The following is a 22,112-nucleotide window of genomic DNA, read 5'->3' as shown; positions in this document are numbered from 1 at the left end:
CTTAAGAGACTAAAAATAAAGACAACAACAGAAAGCCACTGCCTGCACCACTTTGTTTATCTCCACTTTAAATTCCACTTTCAAATTAAGTGTGATTATTAAATCATGAACCTTTGAATCTTACTTTTCATTCAGCATGTGTATTATGAAAACATTAAACAAACGCGGTGCCTACAGGGTAACAGTTTCCTTTTCATCAGCAGTTCGCGGGGAATCAGAATGTTTAATGAATATGCTCCATCACAGCTGTTGGGTCCTCTTAGCTTTGCAGCCCCTGCAGCATCTAATCATGCTCTGATGTGATGATATTAATTGCTGTAATCAGTTGGCTGTCAGGACTGAAAAATGTCGGAATTACAAGTCTGTCTTATTATTGTTTGTTTTAATTGAGTAGAAAATTCATTCGGATATGAATGTTCTTGCTCTTGACGATGTTGAATGGCACCCATTAACAGCCGACAGTTTTAAGGCAAGCCATGCATTTCGATAGCAAGTGATTTAAAACACATTAAAGTCCACTTAAGATCTTTCCACAACTTTGCCCACTTGTACTGTAATGCTGTTTTTTTTACTTGAATTTTCATTTTGCATTGTGGTAGTTTCTGAAACACCAGCTCTTTACGATAAAACAGTTAACGTTTATTGCTAGATTAAAGAAAAATCAAACCATTGAGAAGTACTGCCTAAAGGATATGTTTGAGACTTTGCCTTTTGGCATAAAGTACTTAACAGGTGATGATTCATGTAAAGGTCAACTGTCCTTAGTTGCTTCTACTACAGTTTGATTTTTCATATCATTTGACATTAATATGATAAAAAAACAAAACCCTGATGTTTACATGTGCATTTGACAATGTTGCACTTCTTTTGAAGGCATTTGATAATGTCCATACACTTCATTTCCTGAAGGCAGGTTTTCACAAAAGGCAAAAAACACAAAACACAAACTCTCCCTTTGAGTGTGGGCTGCTTTAATGCACAAGGCAATTTCAATGATATCCATATTTAAAAACAAAAAATTGATGCTGCACTTTTTCCCCCCTAACATAATGTAGAGTAGCCATTTGTTTCTTTGAACAGACATCATGTTTTGCTCCTGCTGAGGATATTTTCATCTGTAGCAGATGGCCTAAGTATGGCATTCTTAAGCCTCTTTCCCACTGAAAATACCAGGTTAACGAGTCTTTCTCAAACATGGGTCGACCTGCTAACAATTGGCTTCTGGCTCCCTACCTATTGACAAAAGAAAGTGGGGTTTAACCCCCTGTCTGGAAAGCTACATGGCCTCTGTCCCCCCTGGGCCGTGTGTACTATGACACCATCATGCTGGGTTAGTTTTGATGTTCGCAGTGCAACAGAAATCAGGAAAGTAAACAATGGAGAGCTACATGGAAGGAAGCCAGGGTGTAGTCATTTTTCTCTACTGTTTCGCTCTTTTCTGTCTGAATCGCTTATACCACTGCTGCGCCATGTTTATCGAATGTAAACAGTGTTGTTTCCGCTTTATTAGATCAGAAGCGACTGCCACAATGTGTAGACGTCCGTACGTTCCGATCAATGGTATCACGTAATTTAGCGGGTCACTTCGGGTCTCATAGCATGCCGATCAGAGCCGATACAATTTTTACACAGATCGCTTGCCGAGTCATTTGACCCGGGTAGACACGCGTCACCGAGCTTTTCCCACTGCCACTAAAAGCCAATTGAGTTTAAATGGATTTTTCAGCCAGTGTGAAAGGGGTATTACAGTACTATAAAAGTGATAGTAAATATTTTGTCCAGAATTGGTTGAAGCATATAAAATAAATAATTGTAAAAATATTTAATTAAAATCTTCTTCTTCTAAATATAGAAGTTTCTCCATTAATTTTTTACATTTATATTGAATATTTTTTATGCAGAATATGAATTACTTTGACTTTAATTTCCAAACAGTGCTAATTTTTAGTTTTTGTCTTTAGTTTCTGCACCGTTTTTTTTTTTTTTTTTTTTTTTACAAATTAAAATCGTAACAGCTGATTTTATTAGGGGGGATTAACCTTTATTCTGTGCTTCATAGAAAAAGGAAGCAGCTGCTTTTAGGATTTAAACTGGTTTAAACCTCTGAAAACCATGAAGGCCTTAACCATCTCATACCTAAAACAAAGGACTGCATAGTTTTTATTTCCTATTTAAATGAAATGCTTTATGATAAGAGACATGTTGAAGTAGTTACAGGGTTTATGGGCACATGTCCTGCACACTTTAGGGGGGAAGGGGACACAGATTGCCTTCTAAACTGTCATTCACATTCTCATTCAAATTCTGTTTCTGGCAGCTTTTTTCCCTACTTTACTCGGTCCCTGCTGTCTGTCTCTCTCTCCATCATCACGTGTTCTTTTCTCTCCTGCCCTGTCATTGTGGCCTACTTGACTAATTGGACATCACAAAGTGGGAAGTGACGAGATCCACAGAGAGTCCATGGGGCCAAGGACACGGGACAGAAATTGCTACAAGTTGCACCTGATTAGACTTTTTAAAGAGCAAAAATGTGTGCTTCCATTCAGTTCAGCACAGTTGATTCCCCCGCTGGAATAGGCTGTTGGCAAGCAGTGTTCACATAACTACTCCCCCTGCATAAATCGTTCTACCCCCCATCCCCCCTCCTCCCCCTTTGTCCACGATGGCTCTGTCTCTCAGCTGATAATGTGACCTTGATCGCAGAACCGGTACCCTCCCCACAGGGTCAAATGCTTAGCTTCCCATAATGAGTTGTTTTCCCACAGTGGGTGAACGAGACAAAAATGGCCTGCCAGAGATCTGCTTAGAGGGAGAAAGAGAGAGAGAGAAACCGAGAGAAGGAGAGGAACGGAGAGGACAAGTTAGTACGCTGTTTAGGAGAGGCCTAGAATACAGGGCTAAAAGAGTTGAAGGAATAGGAGGTGGCGCTCGTTTGAAGCAGAGAGGCAAAGATCGGAGCCTTGAGATTTGGGTGATGGCAGAAGAGAGCGAGGCGGGAGCCAGGCGTGAGTACAGGGTGATCCTGAAAAAGTGATCACAGAGGAATGAGAGATAAAGGATAACCAAGTACTGCTGCTGGTAAGATGTTTTGCTTTACTTGGAGTTATCATACTGAAGGAGAAGTTCTGGTAGGATGTTTGTTTGAGGTGTGAATGTAACTTCATTCTTCAGAATGACAGAAAGGGGCAATTTGTAAATGACTGAAAACCAAAAATCATGTATAAGTAATAAACAATATCCCCTTAACAGAATTTTGGACCCTATTATAACGATGAAATGCATGACTTTAAGTTTTATTTTTAAAGTGGACCATAATTATGTATTTGCTTTTATTATAACCCCTCGTTCCATGATTTTTATCCCACAAATGTAAGCAGATGATGCAGATCTTTACAAAAACGAAAGAGCCATTCTTTCTCTCTGTGGTGGAATAACACGGAGTGCGAACTTTTACCAAGTGAAGCCTCTGAAAAATATCACTAACTCACTTAATTTATCATTCTGTAAGCAAACAATATTTGCTGCCCCCTCCAAGTCGGCAGCACGTTATTTTGATCTTGCTATTTAGCTTTGCTGATTACGCAAGTGATCGAATATTGGGTTAATAACTGAAGCTTTCTGTCTGGGATGGAGTTATATATTACAAATCTAAACAACCTCTAAAGAATTTTCACTATGTTGAGCTGAAGGCTGAAAAAGCCCTTATAGTTTTGAAGGATTCACTTCAAACTTTTTTTAATGGTGAGAGGCTCCATCTTGTGTTAGAAAGCAGGAATTACAGGGAATGTGCTTCAGAAAAAAAAGAAAAAAAAATGATATATATATATATATATATATATATATATATATATATATATATATATATATATATATATATATATATATATATATATATATATATTAGGGTGACCATATTTTCATTTTGAAAAACCAGGACACCTTGGAGCGGGGGGGGCGGCGGCGGGGGATCTCTGTTCCCATGCATAGGCCTAGGTAGTCCTACAATAACATGATATTAACAGTTGATTTATTAAAATGCTTTTCAGTAAAAGTCAACAGCAATAACTCCAATAACAAATTATAATTTTATTCAAAATGTATTTATTAAAAATGCTTCAACAATTCCTGTAATGAATGAAAAGCACAATGAAAGAAATAATGTCTCATCTAAACATCCCTCACTTAACAATAAAAGTTAACAATAACTATCAACTCCCAATATGATGATACTCAGCCTCAGCAATGAACGAAATAATGTCTGTGCTGTAGGCTATTGGAAAAAATAAACAAATGAGCTAATTAACAAAAAATACCTCTTTTGTAGCAAAAATAACTCAAAATGTACCAAAAACGAACTAACATATCAATAGAATATCTTGACTTTCGGAGTCCAGGTGGCTTTTCAGATCCCTTGCACCTCCATTGGACACCGAGACATATGTGCCTGCTTTGCACACTGTGCACAAGGCCTCCCATTTGTCTCGATCCGGTCTGAAAGCGGGGAAACTCTTTTGTAAATCGTTGGTAAACATACATTTGTGCCTTTGCATGTTGTTGGCGTACTGACAGCCACGCTATCTATATTCTGATTGAGAACAGGGCTGCCCGCACTGGCGCGGCTCAGGGGTGATGTCACACGCAGCGTCGTGCGCAGTGCCCTAGGGTCTGTAAATTTAATGGTCCAATGAAGGTAATTTAAAAAAACAGGGAATTTCCTCACTTTCTAAAAAAACCCGGGACACCCAGGACAGGACGTGAAATACGAACATGTCCTGGGAAATACGGACGTTTGGTCACCCTAATATATATATATATATATATATATATATATATATATATATATATATATATATATATATATATATATATATATATACACTTCATATTTTTTTGCTGAGATGCTGCTAAGCTGATCTTTATCTTCACAGAAATCAAACAGGCAATTTGACTTGTGCACATTATTCTGGATCAGCTGCTTGACTTTTCAACAACAATTTTGGCTGAATGACAGGATGCCAAAGACTGTTTTGCAGGGAAAAGTGTTTATTCTAAATGTATGATGGGTTGAGCTGCAGGTGTGCCCAACCCTTTGCTCTATACTGGTTACCAGCTGGCAGAATAAAAAAGCCTTCCATCTTTATTCCTGGTTATGAAAAAACACAATTTTTATACTTACAAAAATGTCGCCCTTATTAATTTAACACAGTTTAAAATTAGATCTTGGTATATTATAAGCTGTATGCTGGTAAAGTATGTTGCAAAAGTCTTTATGTATTGAAACAAAAAAGTTACACTCCCATTTCTTGGTCATGTAAAGACAATGATGCATTTAATATTTGCTGTGATCGCTCTGATAACTACAGCTATGGTATTTGTCCTGATATTTTCTTATCTAGTTTGATTAATACACGTTTTCTTCCATTTTTATACCCTCAGCGTCTAGATTAGGGTATGATCATCATCACAGTCCACCACTCTGAGATAAACAGTATATTTTGCTATATTAAAATCATTAGTTTACTGATTATATAATGTTTTGTTATATCTAATGTACTTCACTATCATCAGGTGGTTAACAAAACCCTCATCATGTCAACTAAATGAATTCTGTATACAGTATAATGCGAGTGTTAAAGAGAGGCGATTTCTGTAACAATAGAAATTTAATTACTCACACGATTTACAGACCAGAAGTTGGTCTTCGAGTTTTCTAAACAAAAGAGTTTGCTTGTTTTCTTTCTCAGAAACTTGGCCGCAACCCCTCCGATGAGGACTGCTTTTTTGACCTTCTCAGCAAGTTCCAGAGCAGCCGCATGGACGATCAGCGCTGCCATCTTGATGAGCCACAAAACGGAGACAACAGAGAAGGTGCTAATAACACGTCCCTAAATGAGATGATAGGTTGGTTGCTGTTATTTCAGGGCTTATGGGCTCTTTACACCTTGGGGGAAAAGTCAACTATTCTAAAACTTCACACTGAAAAAGTTCTGTTTCTTAATTTTTCTCCCTAGATCCTGCAATTACCACATCTCCTCAGACTGAGGAGCTCTTCGACCTGATTGCTAGCTCTCAGAGCCGCCGCCTTGATGATCAGCGTGTTAGTGTTGGAAACCTTCCTGGCCTTAGGATTACTCATAACAACCTGGGACATTTGGTTGGCGAGGGAGATCTTCAAGAGCCCAGCGACGACTTCTTCAACATGCTTATAAAGTGCCAGGTCAGGAAACCGTTCCTATTCAACTTCTAAAGTTAAATAAGAACTTAACTGGTTATGCTTTCTTTTAGTTCTAACCTTTAACTTAATATTAAGGATCTTTTTCTGGTCTAGGTTCTGATCCAAAGCAGATGTGTACACAAACCTTTTACCGCTCTGCTAAATATGAAGCGATCTTTACAGCTGTGTTGTTTCTCCAGGTCTGATTTGCTGACTTTGAATGAAACCATGCTCAATCTATGCATTCCAACCCCCCCCTGATGTATAATTATAGATAGAAAATAAAATCCACTTAAGGTTGAGCTTCAAAATAGCTGGATTACAAGATCACTTTTTTTTTTTTCAATGAAGCACGTGTCTTTTGTCTTCGTGTAATTCTTGTTAAATAAGAAAATGCCTCAAACACATCCTATGATGCATTAATAGACTGAAAATAATGGATGGGGTTATGTCTTTAACAATTTTTTTCTGTTTTTCTAAACTAAAGCCAGTCAAAAATGTGAGTCATTGAGGGGAAAATCGACAGACTCCCATCTCTTGCCTTTTGATATGTTCTATCTGATAAATGTGAAATTTAGCGAGTTTGCTTTTTTTAATCCCTTGCAATGAAAATATTAATGTTACCCACACAGAAGTTGAGGTAGCACTATATTTTCAAAGGACTGTTTTAGGGCTGAAACAATCGGATTAATCGTAATTAATCGATTATTGTAATAATTGCCAAATAATTTAGTAATCGATTAATCGTTGACTGGAGTATAGAGACTGTAAAACAGACCTTTATCTGACAGAGCAACCCACTTAGAGCAGTAACTATACCAAAATTGTAAAAAAAAATATATTAACATTTTGCATTTAAGATAAAAAAAAAAAAGAATAATAATTTTCACTGTCAGTATGCTCAAACTGAACAGAAATGATGTTATTCAAGATGTTGGAAGCTCAAATGAGAAGGGGAGAAAAGAAGAAGACAGAGATATTACTGATATTATTGCGTATTGCACAACGATCTAATGTCACACATATGCCCATTGCATGAAATGCTGGTGATATTATCCATTTCATAATCACATCTTCACTTTTACTGCCTTTATTTTCGGACTCTAGTCCTCAAGGATCGACGATCAGCGGTGCTCCCCCCCAGAAGCTGGCCCTCATGCCCCCACAGTGCCTGATGAAGATTTCTTCAGCCTAATCCAGAGGGTCCAGGCCAAGCGTATGGATGAGCAGCGTGTCCAGCTACCCTCAGATGACCAGGAAGGCTCTCACTCCCCTGACCAGGAGCCACCTGGTGACTTTCCAAGCTAGGACTTGGTGATTAAAGCTGCACAATTTGTCATGTAATTTACAAAAACAAAGGAAAAGCACTAGAGAAAGAAAAAGATGGATAAGAGTAGACAGTAAAAGATGGTACTGATGGGTAAAATAACCAGTTTATTAATGAGAGAAATTAAATGTGCAATAGGTGGTGTTCTGTTAAATGTTACTTGATGTATTATGTATTTAGGGTGTGTAAATATAATTTTTAAACGAGCAAAATTACTCTGGAAGTTTGCAAGAAAGTTTAGGTGTGACGTAACAAGGATAGAAACGGTGTATATACCCAGTCTAATGCCTTAATAAGATGGTTTCCAGACCTGAGATTGTATTCCCCAGTGTCAGATGCATTGCTGAATGCAGAGAATGGGCATACAGTATGATGTGAGAGTAAAGTTTCTAAACTGTGTTACAATGGGAGGTGTGAACTGACGTTTATTAACATGCATTCTAATGTTCAGAAACATTTCTTTCAACGTTTTGCTGATTCATGCTGCTTATGTCTGGTTTCCACTTCTCAGTGTTGTTTGATTAGTAGCAGTATTAATGTTTGCCAAACCTATTTGGTCATTTTAGTTATTAGACTGATTATTTCACTTTATAGCATTTCTTACCATCTTGGACAAATCATTTTGATTTATTGAAGTATTCATTCACTGCAAAAATAGAAATCTAAATAAGTCATTTTTTTCTTAAATAATTGCCTTTTTTCTTAACTTTAGGAGGTAAGTGAGACACTGTGCCAATGCACCAAGACAATTAACATTTAAGATAAGAAACAATAATTGTATTGTCTCATTTCGAGTGCATATTATCTAATTATCTTATTTTAAGGGTAAAAATACTAATTTTTTGGGCAAATAATCTTATGTACCTACTGAAATTAAGGGTAAATACACTTCATTTAAGAAATGCTCACTTATTTCTAGATCTTTTCTGCTGTGTTGGCACCTCTCTGGCTTAAAGGGCAAATAACCTAAACAGCTTATTTACGGATAAAGGCCAGAGTTTTAAACTTCAATTATTTTAAATGGTTATTTATTTTCATTATTTCTCTTAAACTGATGCTTTTGGTTGTCTCTGAAGTTGAGAACATCTTCCAGCAAACTAAGTTTTATCGCTAATGAAACGTGTTAAAAGACAAATATGTTTTGTGTCTGGTACTTACACTATATTATTACCAAAGTATTTGCTCACCTATCCAAATTATTGGAATTAGGTGTTTCAATTCCTTCTATGGCCACAGGTGTATAAAATCAATCACCCAGGCATGCAGACTGTTCTTACAAACATTTGTTATAGAATGGGTTGCTGTCTCAGTGAATTCCAGCGTGGAACGGTGATAGGATGTCATCTGTGCAACTAATCCAGTCGTGAAATTTCCTTGCTACTGAATATTCCAGTCAACTCTCAGCTGTATCACAAGAAAATGGAAGTGTATGATAATGAAAGCAAGGAAGGAGTGGATCATGTAAAATGACAGCGCGGGGTCAGCGAATGCCGATGCGCATAGAACAAAGAGGTCGGCATCTTTCTGCAGGTTCAATCACTAAAAGCCTCCAAACTTTATGACAGAAAGCTTCAGTTATTAAGCCAGTCTTCAATCAGCTGATCTCATCAGCACAGCTAAATAGCAGTTTGGTGGAGGGGGGGTTATGGTGTGGGGTTCCTTTTGCGGAGCTGGGCTTGGCTCCTTAGTTCCAGTGAGAGGAACTTGAAATTCTTCAGCATACAATGAGATTTTGGACAATTACATCTTTTTTTATTTTATTTATTCCATTCTCCCAACTTAGTGGGAAGTTTGAAGCTGGCCCCTTCCTCTTTCAACATGACTTTGCACAAGTGCGCAAAGCGAGGTCTAAAAAGACGTGGATGGTCTTATGGAGGGAATGACCTTGACTGGCGGACCTCAACCTAATGGCACCCCTTTGGCATGAATTAGCAGAGACTGAAAGCCAGGCCTTCACATCCAACATCAGTGTGTGATCTAGCAAATCCATTTCCAGAAGAATGGTTAAAAAAATTCCTATAAATACACTCCTAAACCTTGTGGACCGCTCTTCCCAGAAGATTTAAGGCTTTTTCTATTGATCAGAAATGGGATGTCACTTAATATGTGAGTTTTTTTTTTTTTGTCATTACGCTGTCACAAGTACAGAGCTATGATATGAACTCTCACATTTAACAACTCCCCTTAGGGAGCAGTGGGCTGCCATTGTGCAGCACCTGGGGAGCAGTGTGGGGTTAAGGGTCTTGCTCAGGGACCCATAGTGGCAGTCTATGGGAGTGGGGCTTGAACTCAGAACCTTTTGATTCCAAGCGCAATGCTCTAACCCCCTAAGCCTCAACTCCCCTACAGTCAATGCAGGTGAGCAAATACTTTGCTCCACTTTCTCTGTGGCCTGAACTTTTACTGCGTCTTTGAGCTGAAGGGGTGCAGTCTTTACTATGAATGACATTGAGATTAATTTTCAGAGTTCTGTGTGATTTCTTTTGTTCTATTAATAATAACTATTATTGTAAATGCTTTAGAATAATCAGTTACACAACAGTAGTATATTTCAGTGTGGTAGTTATTTAGGGAGTTATTGATTAGGCATGGGCTGGTATAAGAATCTCAGGGTATGGTAAGACCTCCATGGAATTGCAGTAACCTGACATTTACACCAAACAAATATTTGCACTCATTACATGTATTTAAGCCAGGAAAGTAGCAAGTATTCATGCTGCTGCAGAGTTTGTTGTGTCCTTGGTTAAGACGCATCACCCACTTTGATCACTGTTGGTGGTCAGAGGTTCCAGTGGTGCCAATTGTGTTGCAGCCTCACTTCTGTCATTCTGCCCAAGAGCAGCCGGGGCTACAATGTAGCTACGCTCATCAGCGCAGGAATGACTGAATATAGTGTGAGGCGCTTTAGAGGCATCTGACATGAAAAAGTGCTGTAGAAAAAGCATTTTCTGACTGTGCGCAGGAGCAGATGGGAGTGGGCCAACTTTTTTGTAACTATCCAAGAAATCTGTGCCAAAAAGTAAAACTTAATTTAAATCAAGATCAATTTAAGCAGCTTTGAGAACAGTTTTTTCCCCTCCTAAACTTTAGTTATACCGTACCTCATGAGAGGTTACCAGCCCATGTCTAAGTTCAGACTGCACATAAGAAGCTGAAATTAAAACCTGCTACAGAGCTTCTATTTAATGGTACTGAGATTATATATAACTAACTTTAGGGTTTCCTTTTTATTCAAAAGTTTTGCATACCTCATATTTGAACCTCAAAGTTCATACCCTGTAGTTAAATTGTAAAGGTCGAGCATCTTGGACCACATTTGAATATTTGCTCAAAATGTCTTTTATATTAAACATATTGGGAGCTGCATTTAATATATTCTTTTTTTTTTTTTTTTTTTTTTTTTTTTTTTTGGAAATTTCAAGTTTTAGGAAAATGTATCTGGAATGCTTTTAACTGTCTTTGCCATAATATGTACGTAAAAAATATATTTTGTATTTATGTTCCTTTCAAGGACATGAATATGTCGCCTCATGCTTTTAATAAAAAGTTTTGGATGTTGATTAGATTAAAGTCTTATTTTTTCCTCCTTTTAGGATTCAGAGAAAGAAGGCGGTGTTCACAATAGTTTGGCAACATATTTTGCAAACTAAAAAGTTTCACCTTTTATCTACAGCTCACGCAATTGGGGCTTTTTTTCACTTTGTCCTGTTGGAACAGCACAAAGAGGCTAACAAAACCTGTTTCCTTACCTCAGATATCATTGCATAACCAAGATTAGGTTGAACTGACAAGTTTTATGAATGATGCCTGCACTAATTCTTCTGGGTTTTTTATTATTTTTTATTAGAAACTGCTTAAAGATGATGGTTGCCATGAATTCAAGACACATTCTTTTACAGTTTGCAACGTTCAAATCATTTAGAAAATAATTCCTCCTTTTAAAGTTTACTTCCTCCTAGACATTCACTCTTTGCATGGTTCCTGTAGCACATATCTTCCTGTTCATAACATTCTGAATAGATAAACCCTGCAAAACCATAAATCACAAATTGCATGAACTTATTTATCTTTCCTAATATCGATCTATCGTCCTCTTGTCGTGTCTTCTTCTCGTGTGACCCCTGTCTTGGGTTTCTCACCAGCTTCCTTCTGCTCTGTAGTCATTCCCTCCCTCCCTCTCCTTGTCTATTCTTCCTCCCTCTTACCCAGAATGCATTGCAGGCTGAGCAGGCTCAGCTGAGCTATAAAAAGGAATCAAATGGGGGAGGGAGGGCTGCCGTGCAGCAGGAACTGTACAGACGTACACACACAGGGAGCCAGGGAACGGCAGACTGTTACAGAGGGATCTAAAGCCTCAACGCAGAAGAGAGGTCAGTACAGAGAAATTGAGGCTTGGTAAAGGAGGTTCAGGCAGGAAGACAATAGTCTGACAATAGTTATTGCTTTGAAAGAGGCAGTGACAGGCAGAGAGGGCAGATCTATTTATTGCGTGAAGAGGGAGGGTAAATTAAGCTGAGTGTGTAGTTTATAGATGTCAAATGATGTCTACAGACCTTTGGTAAAACATTAAAATTTGTCCCATTGAGAGGACCAGATGTTTCTATAGAGCACAGGCATGCAGGTCTGGTCATTTATAGTGATGTCCTGCTGGAGGTGAATTACATAATTACCCTGTGTATAATTACACACATTCATGTTTTGTTTCGACTTGCCATTACAAAGACTTGCCCTCTTTTTATCTATGCACAGAGATAATGTAAAACCTGCAAACATTAAAGGTCATTCTGTGCAACTCCCTTCAGCTGTTTTATTCCACTTTGGTGCTTTTAAGCCCTATAAAGGTCACATCCAGCCTATTAGTGTCAGAGTTATCGATTTTTCTACATAATCGAGCTGCCACTATCCTGGACAACCAGATCACTAACAACATGATTTTTCTTTCTCCATCCGTTCACAAACCTCATGGAATGCCTCAAGTGCATGACGTCAAAGGATGCTTTAAAGGGGCAGCACGCCTAATTAAACCTCAAAAACAGCTTTGTGAATTGGTGCACTGGAGTAAATGTCCTGAAAAACTCTTAAGCATGTTTTCATGCCTAGCCCTTTGCAGTCTCCTTTTCGGTGTGCTTAATGGGTGTCACTATATCCTTTAACAGCTGCAGACTTGCTGGTTCTTTTTTTAGCAGGACTGACTGCATGTAAAAAAGCAGCAATAAGACATGTGAGTTATGGAGTGTCCGACGATGCTCATTTATTTTCAGTTTTCTTTTGGATTTTCATTTCTAATACAATATGGATAACATATTTCAAATGTTTTCAATTCGGCATCTAATTTCCATCTTTTCAAAGTGAAATATGTTGAAGTCATAAATACTTGAATTTTGATTGTAACAGTGCAAGAAAAACTGGATTAGTTCTTTGGGGGATTTTATTAGTCTGGTTAAGTTACCAAAGAACCAAAGCTCCCAGAGGAGGGCACCATAATAGGCCAGACCAAGATTCCTAAAGAGGTACCATGCTGACTCAGATAACTGCCCACATGTGACATTTACACTGGCTATGGGGTCAGTGCGTGGTATGGTATAACCAGACACCTAAGAATACAGCACCATCCATCATTTGGGAGACTGAAAATAAAATAAGTACATCATTAAAACAGCATTTTAGTTCTATTTCATGGTAGCTGGACTGAAATACTATTCTAACATCCGTTAATGGTTAAACTGATTAAATCTGTTTAAACTTGCCATAAGAAAACCATTGCACAGGCCATGATATGTTTTTATTCCTTTTTGTTTCATCTATGAATGCGACCACAGTTTCTTAAAAAAAAAAAAAAAAAAAATATCAGCAGTAGGTGTGTGTTTTTTATTTTGCTGGATTTTTGTGTCACAATTAAAGCACACATTTATTAAAAATCTATGCATTTATTAAAACTGGCATATCCAGCATTAAAGGACTAATGTCTCAGCAGGACCTTTGAAAGCTCATTTTAGTATAACTAATTGCTCTAATGGTCTCTTCACAGCTTGGCCTAAAAAGTCACACACCTGCAGTTGATCCAGAATGCTGCAGCCTGTATCCTCACTAAAACGAGGAAAGTAAAGACTAAGTAAAGTCATCACATGGGCTGTCCATTTCTCACAGACTAATCTTTAAAACACTTTTGTTAATCTATAAATTATTGAACAGCTTAGCACCAAAATACATTACAGACTTATTAACCACTCAGACCTCAGATCTTTTAACTTAAATCTGCTCTGCATACCCAGAACCAAACATGGAGCTGTAGCTTTAAGTTCCTATGCCCCACTGATTTAGAATAAACTTCCAGAAAACTGTTATAGTAGCAGAACCCTGAGTTGCTTTAAATCTAGATTAAAACAATTTTCATTTAGAGTGGCCTTTCACTGTGTAATCTGAACATCATTTTCAGTCCAACCTTTTTTTTAATCAACATTATTTTATATATAATCATCTTTCCCACATTCTTTCAATATGTCAAATGAAGCTAGCTGCCATTTCCCCTAGTCCTGACCACACCACTGAACCCAAACTGTTCATCCCAACGGGTCACAGCATGGGTTACAGTTGTTTTAATCTCCGATTCCATTATTTTCCATGTTACACTTGCTGCAGTACATATATAGAGGCTCTTACGCAGGGTGAGCAGATCCACTGAGACAGATTATGAAAATTTATTAGAAATAGATAAATGAATAAAAAAAAAATAACTGACACAGCTACAAAGCAAAGCCCCACTTTGTTAGTGTCAATCCATATCCTGTCCTCCTGAACTCCTGTTAATGGTAAAGTATAGACTGTATACAGACTATAAGGTGTACCGCAAAATAAGCCGTGCCCACTACATTTTAAAAAAAAACTGGAAACTTGCATATATAAGCCACTCATATCTACTGAACTGTCTCCCAGCAAACCTGTAGGGGAAGCTCTACATATAGATGTTAGAGTGGGGACGTTAGATTGTTGGCTCACAGCATTAGGAGCTTCTACTAAAAGATGGGGCTTCTTTGACCTACCCCTCTGGCGGTTAAGAAAAATCCAGAAAAGCTGCACCTTTTTATAAGCTACATCGGCGGTCTTCAACAGGGGTTCCGTGACCCCTAGGGCGTCCATGGAGGTACTGCATGGGGGTCGCGAAAGTTTGGTTGATAAGACTTTTTTTTACATTCAACCCTGCAATTTTTTCCTCTAATTGAAATGTTTTTAAATTCACATTAACATGAATTCACCATACTGTAGTAAACAGATAAATGGAGGCAGAAGAGGTCTTTCAGGCATCAATGCACACATTCGGCGACACACAGGAGCTCTTTCAAGCTGGGCACCGTTTCATTTACAACACCTGTCCCATCAACCAGGAATCAGAATCAAAAATACTTTAATAATCCCAGGGAGAAATGACTTCCATTATATTACTCCATCTGTAATAGAATGACTATAGGACCAGTTTTATATAACACAATTTCATACTATATATATACACTATATTGCCAAAAGTATTTGCTCACCCATCCAAATTATTGGAATCAGGTGTTCCAATCACTTCCATGGCCACAGGTGTATAAATTCAAGCACCTAGGCATGCAGACTGTTTTTACAAACATTTGTGAAAGAATGGGTCGCTCTCAGGAGCTCAGTGAATTCCAGCGTGGAACTGTGATAGGATGCCACCTGTGCAACAAATCCAGTCGTGAAATTTCCTCGCTCCTAAATATTCCACAGTCAACTGTCAGCTGTATTATAAGAAAATGGAAGTGTTTGGGAACGACAGCAACTCAGCCACGAAGTGGTAGGCCACGTAAACTGACGGAGCGGGGTCAGCGGATGCTGACGCGCATAGTGCGAAGAGGTCGCCAACTTTCTGCAGAGTCAATCACTACAGACCTCCAAACTTCATGTGGCCTTCAGATTAGCTCAAGAACAGTGCGCAGAGAGCTTCATGGAATGGGTTTCCATGGTCGAGCAGCTGCATCCAAGCCATACATCACCAAGTGCAATGCAAAGCGTCGGATGCGGTGGTGTAAAGCACGCCGCCACTGGACTCTAGAGCAGTGGAGACGCGTTCTCTGGAGTGACGAATCGCGCTTCTCCATCTGGCAATCTGATGGACGGGTCTGGGTTTGGCGGTTGCCAGGAGAACGGTACTTGTCTGACTGCATTGTGCCAAGTGTAAAGTTTGGTGGAGGGGGGATTATGGTGTGAGGTTGTTTTTCAGGAGCTGGGCTTGGCCCCTTAGTTCCAGTGAAAGGAACTCTGAATGCTTCAGCATACCAAGACATTTTGGACAATTCCATGCTCCCAACTTTGTGGGAACAGTTTGGAGCTGGCCCCTTCCTCTTCCAACATGACTGTGCACCAGTGCACAAAGCAAGGTCCATAAAGACATGGATGACAGAGTCTGGTGTGGATGAACTTGACTGGCCTGCACAGAGTCCTGACCTCAACCCGATAGAACACCTTTGGGATGAATTAGAGCGGAGACTGAGAGCCAGGCCTTCTCGTCCAACATCAGTGTGCGACCTCACAAATGCGCTTCTGGAAGAATGGTCAAAAATTCCCATAAACACACTCCTAAACCTTGTGGACAGCCTTCCCAGAAGAGTTGAAGCTGTTCTAGCTGCAAAGGGTGGACCGACGTCATATTGAACCCTATGGATTAGGAACGGGATGTCACTTAAGCTCATATGTGAGTCAAGGCAGGTGAGCAAATACTTTTGGCAATATAGTGTATATATATATATATATATATATATATATATATATATATATATATATATATATATATATATATATATATATATATATATATATATATAATTAGGGGGTCCCCGCTCCATCTTGCCATCAGTTTGGGAGGTCCTTGTCCTGGAAAACATTGAAGACCCCTGAGCTACATGGTTCAAAGTGAGGAAAAAAAGTAGCTTCTTATAGCCTGAAAAATACTGTATTTTTTATGTTTCCATGGTTGTTTAGGCCTGAGTCTGTCCGCCTGCTATATATGGGCTGCGCGACTCCAAAACTGACTCTTTCCCTGTGCAATTGACAGATTTTATCTTTTCTTTTCCCCTAAAGAGGATGTGTTTTATTATGTAACTGCGTCTCTCTTTCCACATTTGACTAAATTAGACTAGGGGTCTATCTCATCGGAGCTACGCAAACCACCTGTGAGAAAATCTTGTTGGGTGTTGTCATGCCCATTGCCTTTCAATGAGTGCTAAATACCGCTACCTGGTAGCACACGGTTTTTCTGTTGGATCAAACGCAAAACTTTGATTCAGTGTTTTCAAAGGTTTAGCCCCTCAGGGTCTTGATGTTATGCTCTTAAGAGGTATTTTTCAAAATATGCCTGGGGGTGGGGTTATGCTTTTACATTGGGGTAAGTTACACTTTAATGACAGCAGTCTTTATTTTATGTTCTCCATGCCTCTTATTGGTCTTGATGGTGATCCACTGACCAAGCATATTGGCTTGGAATTAGTATTGTAACCATTTATATCTATTTTATATCTATTGACTATTTAAGGACAATTCCAAAAACAGCTTGACTCTTGAAGTTGATAAGCACCTACGTATAAAACTATTTGCATGTACAGATTAAACTTATTTTGCTCCAACTTAGAATATACATCCTCCTCTATGTATTTGGCTGGACCAGGAGCACATCTTTTTATCTGTGACGATGCAAATACATTCAGAGTTTAACAGACTAGATCGTTTTGAATATCAAAGTAGAAAAAGAACATTAAAGAAAAAAACTCTTTTGGTCGTACAAAATTAATTTAACATTTTGACAAAATGGCAAACTATGATCAAGACAAAACAGGAAAGTTATAATGAATACATATAAAAATGCAACATAATTGTTTAGAAGTGAGAAAAGACATTTATGAAACATAAACAAGATTACAGCTATGAGAAACTGCTTTTTAAACTTGAGCCATCTGTTGACACACAAACCACTTCCTCATTCTTTTATTTATCAGCTGCAAAAATACTCACTTAACTGGTTCCTGTCCTCTTTAGAAGTTCTGTCTGTGGAACAATTAGGCCTGGATTTTCTAGATATTTCTTTAAAGTTGCAAACTAAAAAATGCAGAAAATAGAATCATCAATTTTATCATTCAAAACGATAGTTTAAATAAACAGGATCAAATTTGTAATAACATGATTTAATATCTATTGAAACCTTTCCAATTATTACACAAAAACAAAGCCTCAACACATGTTCTACGGAGTCTGTGTGATTGATTATCTCAAAGCACAATTACTCAATTTAATGTAAAAAAACGTGTGTTTTTCCACTTGACACCATCACACCGATTTCCTAAAAACAACAACAACCATTGTCTATTTATTAAATATTAGTGGGTTTTCATTATACAGAACCCCATCTCTGAATGCCTTAGGTGTCATTTAGGGAACACAATGTGACCAAAAACGTAATCAAATACCAGTTTATACTACACAGTTCCACCAAAAGGTTATAAAGAAAGTAAGCAATATTTATTTATTAATTTGTTTCTTAAAGGACTCTTTAATTGATCATCATAAATTGGAAAAAAATATGCTAAACCTAGGCTTTTCGGTTTGCTTAAACTGACCTACCCAACAAGGGGAGCATTGATCGGAGAAGCAGCCAAGAATTCTGTAGATTAATGCAAATATTTACAGCTAAGGTGGGAGAATATGCTTGAAGGGTTACTATTATTTCTATTTTCCACACTAGTCTTTATTGAAGAGTTGCAGAAGAAAGCCCTTGGTAAGAGAGAGCCATGGGAGGTTCTATTTGTAGGACACAACTCATATAGCAATTAACATCGAGCAGAATTTGCTTGAACACTGCATATTGCTATATCAGATTATTAATTATTATGATTAATCATAATGGTGGCAGTATCATGCTTTGGAGATTATTTTCGTGAGTATAAGTAAATGAAAGATAGATAAAGAAGATATTTGACTGGCTGCAGAATACATTATTGCATTAGTGCATCATAAAGCTGTAGCAACAGCTGGAATGAAAATGTCTGACGTATTCATGTGTTCAAATAAGCAGTCCAATTATTACTCTTTTATTGCAATTTGTGTTTGTTTGCACTGGTTTTGGTTTTCAACTCAGTGTACTTACTTATTTCTCTCTCTGTCTATCTATATATATATATATATATATATATATATATATATATATATATATATATATATATATATATATATTATAACATACATATGTATACATTAACAAATAACACAAGACAAGCAATCACTGAAGTCAGGTGTTTTCTGTAATTTACAGGAAATATTCAGACTTCTTCACCTGCTGAAATATAGTTAGGTCACTGTTCGTACTTGAATTTGTTGGGGGCAGTTAGTGTTTTAGATTTATTATATGAATTTTATTTTACAAAGCTATGATTAAATCAGTTTTTATTTATTACTTCATTTTATTAAATGGGAACATTATACATACATACATATATATCTATCTATATCTATATATATATAGATATATAATGTGTGTGTTTTAAACTGAGTTGTATACTCAATCCTAGAGAAAACATGATTTCCTCAAAGAGAAAAAAAAATGCTTTAAAGCATTTAAAAAACAAAGCATGTTTCAGTTCAGTCATAGCCCAATGTCTGAATCAATAAACTAACTGTAAAGCTTTAAGGAAAATCTTGTTCGACCTTTAGTGTTCTGCTGCTGCAGTACCAGACACAATCCTGAATTGATTTTGGAAACTATAAAAAAAATGTGTGTGTATATATATATATATATATACATACTATAAAATATCTTATTCTATATTTACAGTAATCTGTACCTTACTAGTCATGAGGAATTCTAATAAAATATAGTAGAAAGACTTTCCTTACATGCATGTACTTTTTTCAGTTTTGACTGTTCAGGTTGGCTCGCTAATTTTTTTCTCTTCTATTTTTTTTCCTACAGCTGAAGTAAAACACTCCACCGACGCAACACAATGGCAGGTAATCAATACAGACATTCAGTAAAATTATTAATGCTTTACTGCATGTGATAATTGAATAGAAATTCGTTAATTTATTCTTATATTTGTAAAATAATCATGTTCATTGAAGCAGCTTTTTTTTAATAGTCTCTATTGCCCTCTGCTGGTACTTTTACAAATAGCAAGGACAACATCTTATGTCTCAATAGAAATGTTGTAGTTACTTGTGATATACTTCAGCGTTTAATTAATAAATTATATTATTCCACTTATTTGATATATATATATATATATATATATATATATATATATATATATATATATATATATATATATATATATATATATAGCATTTCAATGCACACATTCATTTTTATAATATTTATGAAAATAATCAAATTCAGAGGTTTTTTTTTCTGCAATGAGTAAGCTTATGACATTTCATTTAGTTCTGTTTTAACCCTTGGCTACATCAGAGCTGTAGAGATAGGATAACATAATTAGGTAGCAACAGTTGCCATGTCAACACAGTTTGAGTAATAGCACAAACCCACTGCAAGGAAAGCAGAGCAAAAAAACCTTGTTGCACAAGAAGACTCTTTGTTCCTAAAGATAAAATGGAAAGTACACCCACAGTCACCTCAGAAGGTTTATCTAAATTTCTTTTTTTTTTTGGTGGATTAAATCCAGATTTGTTGGGAAGTCATCATGACTATGTATGTATTCATAACTTATATATTTTATGCTTTATTGCAGACAAAATCAAGGATTCCAAAATCATCTTTGTTGTGGGTGAGCACTCTGAGCCCGTCCTTGCTTATTTCACCAGCAAAATGTTTATTACTATTTGGTTTCTTGCATGTTACCATGTTGAGTTTTGTGTCGATCTACCTAGGGGGACCTGGCTCAGGAAAGGGCACCCAGTGTGAGAAGATAGTTGCAAAGTATGGCTATACTCACTTGTCTTCTGGAGATCTGCTGCGAGCTGAGGTAGCCTCTGGCTCTGACAGGGGCAAGCAGCTCCAGGCCATAATGGAGAAAGGGGAGCTTGTACCCCTAGTAAGAAAGCATCCACACTTTGAAATGATCTCTTATGCATGTTCTGTTAAAGCGACTATGCGATAGTGAAGGTTTTATCACCTTTGGCTTCTACTTTCTAGGACACCGTCTTGGACATGATTAAGGATGCCATGATTGCCAAGGCTGATGTCTCTAAGGGCTTTCTCATTGATGGCTATCCTCGTGAGGTCAAGCAGGGAGAGGAGTTTGAGAAGAAGGTAGGAAAAACTCAAGATTTATTTCTTCAGCATTGAATTCAGAAAGCACAATTGAGCAGACTATCTTTGACCTCAGATTGGCAAACCCTGCCTGTTGCTGTACGTCGACGCAAAAGCAGAAACCATGGTCAAGAGGCTCTTGAAGCGTGGCGAGACCAGCGGTCGGTCTGATGACAATGAAGAGACCATCAAGAAACGCTTGGACTTGTATTACAAAGCAACTGAGCCAGTCATTGCTTTCTATGAGAGCCGTGGCATTGTGAGGAAGGTGTGTGCGACATTCACAGAGTACACCAACCAAATATAAAGCATGTTGGAAGTGTAGAAATCTCATGATGTTGTATTTCTAAACTTGCAGGTGGACTCTGAACTGCCCGTGGATGATGTCTTTGCCCAGGTTTCCAAGACTATTGATGCACTGTAGTAAAACAACATGACTGGATGAGCTGTGTCTGGATGTTGTTTTCCTTTAAATTTATGAGTGGAGTTTTCAAGGACAAACATAACTGGAAAATGAGTAAAAGATTTAGTCTTTCATCAGACTACTCTATTCAGAAAAAAAACAGTCAAATGCCAATTTAATGAAAACGACAGTTTTCATTTTATTGTAACACATATCATTTCCAAGAATATGTGATGTTGTTTTCTTGGAATCATTCAGCTACTTAATGTACAAAAGGATTAAATACTTAGATAAAAAAACAGCTAAAATACTAAACAGCTAAAGCATATTAAACCACAGTCTTAATATTAGATGTATTATAATAATAACAGCATTTCAGCGTTTTAACAGTACAAAGGTACAACAGTGTACCAGGCTGGTAACTGCTTTTCTTATCGCACTGTTTGCCTGATAAAGGAGAGGATATTTGGGGTCTCAGCAATGTTAAATGCCACACTGCAGTGACACTAAAACAGGTGTTGGACAGTGGAGATGGTCACTTCAAAAACCTCTTTAACTCCCCTCACTATCCTTTCCAGGGCTCTTTAGTGTGCCATATTCAGCTAAAGTACGTTGCTGAAATGCACTGGTAATAATGTATTGAATAATGATGTAACAAACATTTTGAAAAGTATTTTTCTTAGCTCAGAAGACTCCCTGCTTAATTCTCTCTTGAGGGTTAAGCATTCTGCTTTTGGAGCCAGTTACAACAGGCCAGGCAATAAGCTTTGAAATATCTATATCACTTATTTTTCCCTAACAGTCCATTGCTTCAGGATCTGATGTCAAAAGAAATTTGTCACTGGTACTTGTGTATTTTCAGTACATTGTGACATTGATTGGGAATAGAAGAATAAGA

The 22,112-nt window shown here is 37.5% G+C and overlaps 2 protein-coding genes across 5 annotated transcripts in view; both read left to right on the top strand.

The window, feature by feature from the left end:
- Nucleotides 1-11,101, top strand: part of gpsm1b (G protein signaling modulator 1b) — a 36,786-nt gene extending 25,685 nt beyond the window's left edge. For 3 of the 4 annotated variants that reach the window (XM_038294919.1, XM_038294920.1, XM_038294921.1), the window contains exons 12-14: nucleotides 5,745-5,901; nucleotides 6,012-6,217; nucleotides 7,322-11,101. In XM_038294919.1, the coding sequence (XP_038150847.1) occupies nucleotides 5,745-5,901; nucleotides 6,012-6,217; nucleotides 7,322-7,522 (564 nt within the window). In that variant the 3' untranslated portion in view covers nucleotides 7,523-11,101. The remainder of the gene's footprint in view (nucleotides 1-5,744; nucleotides 5,902-6,011; nucleotides 6,218-7,321) is intronic. The other variant, XM_038294918.1, reaches the window with a different exon arrangement.
- A 656-nt stretch (nucleotides 11,102-11,757) lies between these two features.
- ak1 (adenylate kinase 1) lies at nucleotides 11,758-21,262 on the top strand. The gene is made up of 7 exons (XM_038294922.1): nucleotides 11,758-11,911; nucleotides 19,516-19,553; nucleotides 20,291-20,326; nucleotides 20,430-20,593; nucleotides 20,695-20,811; nucleotides 20,888-21,079; nucleotides 21,170-21,262. The coding sequence occupies exons 2-7, from the start codon at nucleotides 19,547-19,549 to the stop codon at nucleotides 21,233-21,235; spliced, it is 582 nt and encodes a 193-aa protein (XP_038150850.1). The 5' UTR covers nucleotides 11,758-11,911; nucleotides 19,516-19,546; the 3' UTR covers nucleotides 21,236-21,262.
- Nucleotides 21,263-22,112: the final 850 nt, after the last annotated feature.

The sequence above is a fragment of the Cyprinodon tularosa genome, unplaced genomic scaffold (genome assembly GCF_016077235.1).
Source record: "Cyprinodon tularosa strain WSP-4 unplaced genomic scaffold, ASM1607723v1 ctg349, whole genome shotgun sequence".
Classification (NCBI taxonomy): Eukaryota; Metazoa; Chordata; class Actinopteri; order Cyprinodontiformes; family Cyprinodontidae; genus Cyprinodon; species Cyprinodon tularosa.
Note: the sequence above shows the minus strand (reverse complement) of the source record. Positions and strands in the feature narration are given on the sequence as shown.